We start from the raw sequence: 11,014 nt of genomic DNA, 5'->3' as shown, positions 1-11,014 counted from the left end.
CAATGAAAAGACATAGAGGAAAACAATAGAATGGGAAATAATACAGATTTCTTCAAGAAAATTAGACATACCAAGGAAATATAGTTGTTGAATATAGTGCCAGATTTATTTCCCTTTTTTCTTTTGTTTTCCTTTGGTATTGTTTTTGATGGGCAGTATTTTTGTTTTTCCTTAGAAGATATTCCACTCTGAATGTAGAGTCATAAGTCTGAATTTTAAGGCCACTTAAGTAATGTGTTGTTATAGGTAGCTTGTCAACAACTTGATGCAATTAGATTTATTAGTCTTTGTTCTCAATTTGTTCAGTTCAGTTCTGTCCTTCCATTGTGTCCATCTCTTTGCAACACCATAGACAGGAATCAAGACCATCCAGGCTTACCTATCCATCACCAACTCCCAGAGCTTGCTCAAGCTCATGTCCATCGACTTGGTGATGCCATCCAACCATCTCATTCTCTGTCTTACGCTTCTCCTCATACCTTCAATCTTTCCTAATATCAGGGTCTTTTCCAATGTGTCAACATGTTTAGTATGCATTCTGTCTCTTTTAAAATCAACCAACATGAATTCAACTCCTCTCTGTCCCCACTGCACTCCCAACTCTAGGCCAGAAACAAAAACCTGCAAACTGAAGGCTGATTCCAACACATTGCTGTGGAGATTTCGTTCAAAATCTTTTTTTGGGGAAAAAAAAAATAGTTGCTAGCATTAAAGTCAATATATTGTAATTCTCTTGAAAACATGGCCAACTGGCCTACTTTCCAGCATGGGTGAAGTGGAGGAAAGGCTGCTCCCAATGGTAAGGCCTGTGCTGTCCAGATTCCAACATGTCCACCAAGTCCTAGTATCATATCTCCTGCCTCCTGGGGCCATGAGTTTGTGAGAACTAGACTTCTAGCTGTCTTTAGATAAAGACTACTTTTGCCTTGATCAACTTTGACTATGAAGCCTTTAACTCAGAGCCTAGCACACAGTTCTTCCTTGTACAGTTACTGGAGATATAAATTATCTTGTGGAAGCATATGACATTTCTTCCAAAACTGAAACCATGCAATCAAAGTACTGTTCTGTCCTGAATCATTGATGCAGACTGGCATCATAGGTGCCCCTGATGTCTGCCATTAGATTCAATACCTAAGCCAGTTGTATGTCCCTGGGCTGCCCCTGAAGTCTTCAGTTTGCCTTTTGACAACTTATCCTCCTAGCAGTCTCCTCTCCAACGAAGACAGCAATGCCTACCTCATCAAGTGGCTAGGAAGATGACATGAAACCATGAGTGTCGAGCATGGCCCCTAGTATCCATTTTCATGATGTTCTTAGCAGTTTTTTCTCCAAATATGCAAGGTTTTTCATCTTAGATGTGCATGCAGATCAGTTTGATTTTCCATTCAAGCTTCAAAGAAGATATTACAGTTCAATTCTCTGTATTATGAAAAGCTTCAAAGGCCACTCGCCAAGGACACTGATGAAGGTAAAGATTTTATCGAGATCTTTGTGGGATTTTTTTTTTTTTAAGATCTTTAGTTGCCTAAAGGGCAAAACTCGGGTAGGTCAGAGCATATATAACTAGGGGCTCCTGGTCTCCACTACATGCTAAGAACCCAAACTTCCCTGAATACTTGGAGCCAGGAAAGAAACATGAAGTGGCTTGTGCTCCTCGGGCTGGTGGCCTTCTCAGAGTGCATAGTCAAGTAAGTATGGGGACTGTAAGTCATATCATATTCCTTTCTTGGATTTTTCTTTTCATCTGATTATTCTTCCAGCCATCAGGTTTAGAAGGGAGTAGAATATTTCCCTAAGAGTCTTAAAGTTCAACTCTTACTTATTGATAAGTAAGTTGCTATAGGAACAGTGGATTCCAAGGTCTTGGTGTAGATTTGGGTTGCACAAATCTTGGGGTTCAGTCATGTCATGACCTATTGAAAATGCAACTCCTTGCAACTGTTCAGTGCATAGTTTATGCAGATGTCAATGTGGTCCTGTGGAATAGCACTTTTCTACATTTTCTTCAAAACGTCCTCTTTTATCCCAGTCTATTTCAGTGTGTATATGCCTATGTCTGCATCTCTGTATCACTGTCATTTATCTCTCCATCTCTTTGCAAGTCACTGGGAGTCTATTTCTCTTTGTGTTGTTTTCTTTTAATTTTTCATTTGGCTCTTACTTCCTTCTTAAGCCTCTGAAATTCCCTTATTTGTTCCCTATTTCTTGCATTCTTCTTTCAACTCTCTCTTCTCTTTCAACTTGGAGATAGATAAACTGTTTTACACTGTTTTATATCAGACAAGCAGTGTAAACACAGTCAACTCAGAAACCTCTTGCATTTCAAATTGCTCCCTTGTAAAAGAAGATAAGAGTCCCTCTTCTACCTCCTTCCTTGAGGTTCTATGAGAAGGAATGTGTGAGATGGTAACAGCAATGCTAAAGGCTGTCATTGTTGAGACTTCCTATCTATCAGGTACTTTATATCCATCACTTCACTTATCCCCAAGTTATTCTATTTGGAGGGTTTGCATTGTTACATTCCACCATTTTATCATAGGGGAGACTTAGACACCACATGGTCATTTGGCTTACCAAAGATTGCAGATATGCATAAAATTCTGATAATAATGTGTCTCATAAAAATAATTATAAAATACACAGGGCTATTACAATAACAGTTATACCTTAACACTGAGAGCTAAGTGGATTATCTGCTTTGATTTCTTTGTCAAATGCTTGGTGAAAGAATACCTCTAAGGAGACTGAAGACCATGAGAAATACCGTCAGTGGAAAAAACATGCTGAACAATTTCCTGAAGGAGCATCCTTACAGATTGTCCCAGATTTCTTTTCGTGGCTCAAATCTCACTACTCACCCACTGAGGAACATCGGGGACGTGAGTATTTTGGGAGGATGGTGCTCCACAGCGCCCCCTAGTACTCTAGCCTAGCACGGGGCTCCTCTGGAGGTGCCAGGTGGGATGTTGCGGTTGGGGTTCCTGCAGGAGGCAGAGACACTGGAAAAGAGGGACCCCACCCAGAGAAGAAGGCACTCTCATTCTCAAATGTTGGTCTTTGTGATTGGGCCTGGAGATTACCAGGTGGCAGGTAAACATTCATTTCTGTGTCAAACATGTGTCATTAGTTGGAGGGCGATTGTTCCTTCTGAACTAAGTGAGCCACTCAGTTATAGGTGAAGAGTGAACCATCACTAATCAAACGGTAGAACCAACTGCAAAGCAATTGTGAATCCCCAGGTAGAGGAAATCAGTTGCCACAGATGCAAGAACGACAGCAGTAAAAAGTTATTGAAACTGTATTGTGAGTATGGCCATAAGAATCACTGTGGTTCCTGTTTTTAGATTAGAAAAAGGGCTTACTTTGTGTTGAAGATGTCTTCAAAACAGTGCATGCCAGCCTGAGAGATAGGCAAAGAGTAAATACATGTCAAATGAAAGGGTCACCTGTGTGATGTTGATTGGATGTGGTCTGAGTTTAGAGGAAGTGGCTGGGGTTGTTCAAGAAGGAACTCCTGGAGAAGCAGATGCTAATGCTAGGTTTGAAGAGATGACAGAGCTTCCCAAACGAAGGCACCAGGGCTTCCCTGGGTTTCTAGTGGTCTTGGAGGCCCCTTGGTATGCCTCTGGGCTTTCCATGCAGAAGGTACCACTTCAATGCCTGGTCATAGAGTTAATATCCTGCATATAATATAGCACAGGAATAATATATCAAATGAAGATATGTCTGTGACCAAAGCCTGTGAGCTGCACGGTGGTTAGAAAGTGATCTCAAGAGATATGTGACATCCAGAGGGAGGAATCAATTTGGGAATAAAGGGTGGCATCAGTTTGGGAATAGAGGGTAGCCAGTTCTGCACTAACCCATTCCCTCCTTCTCCTTGTAGTTGGTTTACACGGGTAAAATCACCATTGGAACACCCCCTCAGGAATTCCAGGTTCTCTTTGACACAGGCTCATCTGACTTGTGGGTCCCCTCTGTCTCATGCAACAGCTCAACCTGTTGTGAGTACACATACCCCCTATCCGGATCATCTTTCACCTGCCCTGCCACCCTGTTTCCACCCTTGGCACCTGTTGACACTCATCTCTTGTGTCTGCAGCTACACAGGTTAGGTTCAGACATCATCTGTCGTCCACCTTCCAGATTACCAATAAGACCTTCAGCATCATCTATGGATCTGGGAGAATTGAAGGAGTTGTTGTTCATGACACAGTTCGGGTAACAGTGTAACAAATGCTGAGGCAGGACTGGCTATGGAGGAACCACTGCTTGCAAAACAGATGCAGAACCATCTGGCAGGACCCTTCCTAGCCTAACTCCCATAGATATTGGCCATCTTATCTACAGGTTCATGTCTCGGGGGAGGCAGTGCCTGTGGTTACACCCGAGCAAACAAATTAGCTAACCCAGAGAGTGGCTAGAGGTGTGGACTTGCAGCTCCTCTGCCCGTGAGCAGTTCATGGTTCATTTTGCTGGGAGCGAGAAGAAGGCATAAAAGCACCCACTTTTATATTCACAGACTGTTCCAGGCACTTTCAGGTGATAACTGGTTTAATCCTGTAACAACCTAACAGCAGTTACTGTGATTAGCTCATGAGACATATGAGGAAACTGAGGTGCAGACAGCAAGGGCCTTGCTGAGGGCACACATGTGGTAAAAGGTGGGGTTAGGCTGGCTTTTCAGGACTGAAGTTGCTGTGGAGTGTTTGCAGACAGGGTAAAACTGATCTGGGGACCCTGGAGGCAGTCAAGGATTTCAGGTATCCAGAGTGGGAGGCCTGAGAAGTCAAGGGGCCTGATAAATGAATTCTCACTCTAGACGACCCCTGAGTGTATGATAAACCTATGGCCTGCCTCCCCCAAAATACTTGAGTAGTTCCCCTCTCTTTTTTTCTCTCTCATACACACTCACAGAAATATACACATATCCCAAAAAGTGAATTCTCCAGACCATAATTTCATAGAACCCTGCAAACAAGATTGTGTTTTTGGCTTCTGTCTTCTTAGACAGATGCAGAATCCTGAGTAATTACAGAAAATGGAGTCCATTCCTGTCATTAGGTCACAATGATGCCAAAGAGAAGGCTATCTTGGTCTCGATATTTTTGTCCCTCAGGTGGCACCTATGGGACCTGGCCTGGCTCTTGGTTGCCCCACATGAACAGAAGCCACGAGGTCTATTTGACTCACCCAGGTGGTGTTTTTCAGATGGGCAAATGCTTTATAATTCACAGGCTCTCTCAAATGGAACTCAAATTCCTCTCACAGCATGATCTAACTATCTGTGGACCAACAAAGACAAAGCCCAGCTTGAATTCTTCTCTGAGGATCTAATGGCAATGCACCCCAGGCCAGTCCTAGCCCCACTTCATGTATCTGTAAGTGGCAACACTCTTCTCTCCCACAGATTGGGGACCTTGTAAGTACGGACCAGCCATTCGGTCTAAGTGTGGCAGAATCTGGGTTTAAGGAAATAGCTTTTGATGGTGTCTTTGGCTTGAGCTACCCCAACAGATCCTTCTCTGGAGCCATCCCTATGTTTGACAAGCTGAAGAATCAAGGTGCCATTTCTGAGCCAGTTTTTGCCTTCTACTTGAGCAAGTAAGTCTGAGGTGGATGATCTCTTTGTCCAAATTAGATGTAAGATGCTTTCAGGTGCAAGAAAATTATAGAATACTTGATAAAGAAGTACCCTGAGAGGTAATCTAACCCAAGATAACTATGCCCTCAGTGCCCAACTGGCTTCACCCCAGGCTTTTAGAAATAAAATTTTATTGGAACCCAACTCTACTCCTGGGCTCAAGACCAGTAACATGGTCTAGGGGGTGAGTGAGGTGGAAGGCTAATGGAAGGCAACAGAAAACAAGTTGAAAGAAAACGTATTAGGATTTGCTCATGAATTTGATCAGGAAGGAAGAAGAAGGATGGTGGATATCTTTCCTTCCTCATTAGCATTTCACTGGGAACCCAGGACCAGCTACCCAATTTGTAGGAGCCAGTGAGAAATGAAAGTGTGGGACACAAAAGTGTGGGACCCCTAATTCAAGAAATATTAGGCATTTCAAGACAGGGAGAACAGAGGTGGAGTCCCTTCTGAGTGTGTTGCCCTTTGGACAGTAGAGGTCATAGGCCGGTGGAGCCAACACTGGGTGATCTGAGCCCACACCCTTAGAAGTCCCAGGCCTTGATTTTCCAGAAAAAATGACAAGGTGGACCAGGGGAAAGCAAAAACATTTCAGCACTGTGTCCTCTGAGGGTGTCTGAGCACTGAGGTCGCTGGAGGTCCAGGGCATCTTCAGAAGACATAGTGGGTGGAGCCCAGCCAAGTGCTTCTGACCTCCTCTGTTCCACTTACTAGCCAGTAACAGACCACAGTCTGGATCTCAATCTCTCTTAAACTCAATTTCTGCATCTGTACATGGGGACCTTATTAGGACCTTGATGGGTGGACCAGCACAGCTCTCAGACATTGCTGTTGTTTATGTCCTCCAAGGATCCCCCACTCTGTTTCTCTACAGAGACAAGCCAGAGGGTAGTGTGGTGATGCTTGGTGGGGTGGACCACCGCTACTACAAGGGAGAGCTCAACTGGGTACCATTGATCCAAGCGGGTGACTGGAGTGTACACATGAACCGGTAAGACTCTCTCTCTGAGGGAGAGCCGAAGTGAAGTTCCCACTACTGTACATGGACACAGGCAGACACACACAAATGCATTCTCAGACACACAGTCACACAGACATATACACCATCTTCAACGACAGAGACAGACACACAGACACATGGAAACACACAAGCACACACATATAAACCTACACAGAGACACATATAGACATGCATAGCTAGTCAGAGACATGCAAGCAAACACAGAGACACATACAAACACACATACAAACAAACACACATACAAACAAACACACAAGCACATAGAGACAGAAACAACCTATGGGTTCATAATCCCCAGGCCTTCTGAGCAAGGCTCTGACCAGGGTTCTAAAAAGGATCAGAGAGGTCTGTGCCAAAGGGAGAGGCCTGCACCCACTGCCCTTTGAGGTGGGGAGCATGGTTAGAGGACTCTACAGTGTGGTAAACAGAGGATATGGGATAATTTCTCCAGCCTGAACAGAGGTATGATAAGATGACCGACTGTCCACGGCTACCTAGGACATAGGAAGTTCTCAGTACAAATAAATGTCATTTTAAAAACTGGGACAGTCCTAGAAAATGGGGAAAACTGGTTTTATTAGGGAGCAGCTACCCAGCAGTGGAGAGATGATGGCTGCAGTCTGATGTGAAAGCAACTAATAAAAATGACACCCCACGTTGTTGGGCACACAGTGGGACAGGGGCTATAACAGAGAATCAGGAAGGTGGGATCCACGAGTGACCTGAGGACAAGAGGCATAGTTGATAGGATTCTGTGTGATACCCTCAGACAAAAGTTGACCCGTCCTTTGGAGTTTCTGTGGGCTAGTCATGTATCTCCTGGCCAGGGTCTCAGGGTCTAAGCTGGTTGTAGGAGCAGTGCTGGGAGACACCCTCTCCCAGAGGAGGCCCTCTCTCCTCCTACTATGAGAATCTGCTGCCCCTGCAAATCTCCATCTTCACTCTGTGTGAGACCCGTTATTTGTTCCCCACCAGATACAGCTCTCTGGATGTTTCTTATTATTTTCTCAGTCTTCATTCTCTCATTGAACAGACAAACGTTGGGCGTCCACTGTGTGCCAGGCATTTTAGGGAGGCAAGGAGAATAAAAGCCGCCCTCACATCTAAGAAAGCAGATGTACATGAAGTGACTCACCCACATAGTGAATTGTGACTTTGGTATATGCTAGATATGAGGAGGATAACGCAATGGCCACCCATTACAGTATTTTGCCTGGAAAGTCCCAGGGACTGTGGAGCCTGGTGGCTGCCCTCTATGAGGTCCCACAGAGCTGGACATGACTGAAGTGAGTGAGCAGCAGCAGCAGTAGCAGCAGACATGAGGAAGCATCTACAGAGAGATACCAAGATAGGAGGCTGATAAACACTGGGGGAAAGAATTCCCAAAAACAATACAATTAAGGTGGAATCTGGAAGATGAGAAGAAACTTGCTAGTCAAAGGGGAGTGGAGTCTTCTAGGAAGGAAGACCAGCTTGTGTTAAGGTACAAAAGATCCTGGTGTATTCAAGTACCGCATTCGAGGATGTCAGGAAAGGTGCTGTGTCGAGAGTAAAGGAAAAGAGGGCAAGAGATGAAGGGCTGTTTATGAGACAGTCGGAAAGGGGGTAACACTGAGGAGACTCAGAGTGACCTTGATGCAAGCTTTCTTCCTTTGTCTCTCAGCATCTCCATGAAAAGAGACGTTATTGCTTGTTCTCACGGCTGCGAGGCCTTTTTGGACACTGGGACATCACATATCCTAGGCCCAAGAGGACCGGTCAATAACATACAGAATCTCATCGGCGCCATACCATGGGGTTCCAAGGTGAAGGGTCATGCCCCAGGGTCACTCCCAGTCTCCACACACAAGGATCTCCAGGGCCAACCTCTCTCCCTCTCTCTCTAACAGCACTATGTTTCATGTTCTGCGGTCAGTACCCTGCCCCCTATTATCTTCACCATCAACAGCATCAACTACCCAGTACCAGCTCGGGCCTACATAATCGAGGTGAGGGGACAATACTGAGGGTTGGTTCTCAAACTGGAGCTTGCAGGAACCCTTGGGCTGCTGCTGGGAGGAGGGCGCCCTCTGGAGGCCATGTCACACCAATGGAGATGCTGTTGAGCCCTGTGGCTGGGCCAGTGACTCCCACAAAAGCAATCACTTGAGAGTAAAGGGCCATGTGGGATACTGATCTTCCTGAAATAAGTGTGGAGATACCACACCATATGGCATGGTGGGGGTCAGGGAGAGGGGAACCCTAAGGTCCTCAGTCCTCAAAGAGCTTCAATTCATCTGAACCCTTAGGTGCATGAGCATGAAATTCAGTGCTAGCAGTCCCTGAAATAGGCCATGTTACAAGGAGAATGGCTGGGGACAGTCCCAGTGTGATGTCCCAGCATAAGTTAACAGTCTCTATTCCCTTCTCAAACTTTTCCTGGTTTGGATGATAAATTACATGGTCACCCTAGTTCTCAGCTGCATCTTCCCCTTGCTGCTGCCAGGTGCCTCCTTTGTGAGTTGAGGTACCTGACTCCTCTGTGGGGAGGTTGGATATTAAGGTGAATAAAGGGTGCACAGTGACTGCTCAGCCCTGGCAAGGGTGGAAACTTCATGTCAGCTCCCTTTGAGAGTTCAGAGAAGGCTGATGGGCTCAAAGAAGGCTTTGAGGAAGAGAGGAAATTTCAGGAATTCTAAAACCACAAATTCATTGAGCCATATGGAGGGTTATTGGTTCTAGGCAAATCTGCATGGGATTCCATGCAAATGGCATCTCAAGGTGCTCTGCACTGGGGCCCTGGGGACTTACGAAGGGTGATGAGGGCTACGGACTGACCGGTGGGGATGGGGAACCAGAGTACGTTACTCAGCCAAGCCTGGAATGGCCAAAGAGGGTGAGTTTGTGCCGAAGGAGGCTTCTCAGTTTCCTGAGTTAAGTCTTCAAGAACATGTTGTGGGCGCTGCTCTATTTAAGATGGATAACCAACAACCAGTTACTTTGTAGCACAGGGAACTCTGCTCAGTTATATGACAGCCTGGATGGGAGGGTTGTCCTTGGGACCAGGACACCTGGATACATATGGCTGAGTCCCTTTACTATCCAACTGAAACTCAGAATATTGTTAATCAGCTATACTCAAAAAAACAGTTTTTAAATAAAGTATGGATTGTGGGGAGGCAGGAGGAGAACCAGCATTCTTTGCAGAGAAAACAAGCAGCAGGAGTCAAAAGGAAAGAAACAGGGAGTGACAGGAACTATGGACACACTTATTCTTTTCTAAAATGTTATATTGAAGTGTGGGTAATCTTCAGTGTTCCATTAAGTTCTTCTGCACAGCAATGTGACTCAGTTATACATATTAAAAAATATATATTTTTCTTATTCATTTTCATGTGGTTTATCACTGAATATTGAATACAGTTCTTATGCTATACAGTAGGACTTTGTTGTTTTTCATTCCTCTGTTTCCCCAACTCCCAGTCCTCCACACCTTTCCTCATGGCAACCTCATGTCTTGGCCCTCTTTGGTTTTGGATGAACTCTCACATTCCCTGCTGCTGAGAAAACCCCTTGATAGTTACCAAAAGAGGGAAATAAAGCAAAGAATTGTGCTGGGTCTGGATATTGCGGGAAGTCACCTGTAAGGGCTCATGCTCACTTGTGTGTGTCTCTGACTCCCCCAGGATTCTACAGGCTACTGTTATTCCGCCTTTCAAGATCACCTATTGAGTTCATCTACAGAGATCTGGTACCTGGGTGATGTCTTCCTGAGGCTGTATTTCTCGGTCTTTGATCGAAGAAATGACAGGATTGGCCTGGCACGGGCAGTGTAAATGCTTGGAGTGGTTCAGGAATCAGTAAGGCCGTTCCTAACATACACTCACTCACACGTTGAGTACTACTTCCCAGGATGCTTGTGAACTGTAATTGGTGGTCTGCACACCCTATTCTCAGTAAAGAATAAAAGGTTTCACTCTTAATGGTGCTGAAACAAATGGTTCCCTTGTTTGAGTCTGAGAGTGAAAGTTCTAGAACCAAGTCTGAATCAAAACTGAGAGGAGCCCTACTCCAACTGGCTTCAAGGAAAACGGAGACTTATTGAATTGATTCTGGGAATCCAGGATACAAAAATCAGAGCAAATACAAAGATCTCAGTGACTGGATCCAAGAAATCAGAAGTCATCAATTCTCTCTCACCTTCACTATTTCCCTTCAGTCTACTTTGATGGTCTTAGCCTGGTAACTTTCTCCCTTAAGGCTTCTATACCTAGTGAGGGAGTCAAGCTACCTGCCCTAGGGTTTTATATCCTGAATGCATCACCTAGTAAGGAAAGAAGATTGCAGACATCAGAGTTCAAGGG

The 11,014-nt window shown here is 44.9% G+C and overlaps 1 protein-coding gene across 1 annotated transcript; it reads left to right on the top strand.

The window, feature by feature from the left end:
* The first annotated feature begins 1,590 nt into the window (after positions 1–1,590).
* LOC120874501 (pregnancy-associated glycoprotein 1-like) lies at positions 1,591–10,543 on the top strand. The gene is made up of 9 exons (XM_040255929.1): positions 1,591–1,691; positions 2,732–2,882; positions 3,890–4,007; positions 4,106–4,224; positions 5,414–5,607; positions 6,525–6,641; positions 8,335–8,476; positions 8,561–8,659; positions 10,337–10,543. The coding sequence occupies exons 1-9, from the start codon at positions 1,591–1,593 to the stop codon at positions 10,484–10,486; spliced, it is 1,191 nt and encodes a 396-aa protein (XP_040111863.1). The 3' UTR covers positions 10,487–10,543.
* Positions 10,544–11,014: the final 471 nt, after the last annotated feature.

This window comes from Oryx dammah, unplaced genomic scaffold (genome assembly GCF_014754425.2).
Source record: "Oryx dammah isolate SB20612 unplaced genomic scaffold, SCBI_Odam_1.1 HiC_scaffold_15, whole genome shotgun sequence".
Lineage (NCBI taxonomy): Eukaryota > Metazoa > Chordata > Mammalia > Artiodactyla > Bovidae > Oryx > Oryx dammah.
Note: the sequence above shows the minus strand (reverse complement) of the source record. Positions and strands in the feature narration are given on the sequence as shown.

Coding starts and splice junctions, on each gene's coding strand:
- LOC120874501 (XM_040255929.1), top strand. CDS start 1,591: ATGCTAAGAACCCAAACTTCCCTGAATACTTGGAGCCAGGAAAGAAAC. Junction 6,642..8,334: donor TGGAGTGTACACATGAACCG/GTAAGACTCTCT, acceptor TTTGTCTCTCAG/CATCTCCATGAAAAGAGACG. Junction 8,477..8,560: donor CCATACCATGGGGTTCCAAG/GTGAAGGGTCAT, acceptor TCTCTCTAACAG/CACTATGTTTCATGTTCTGC.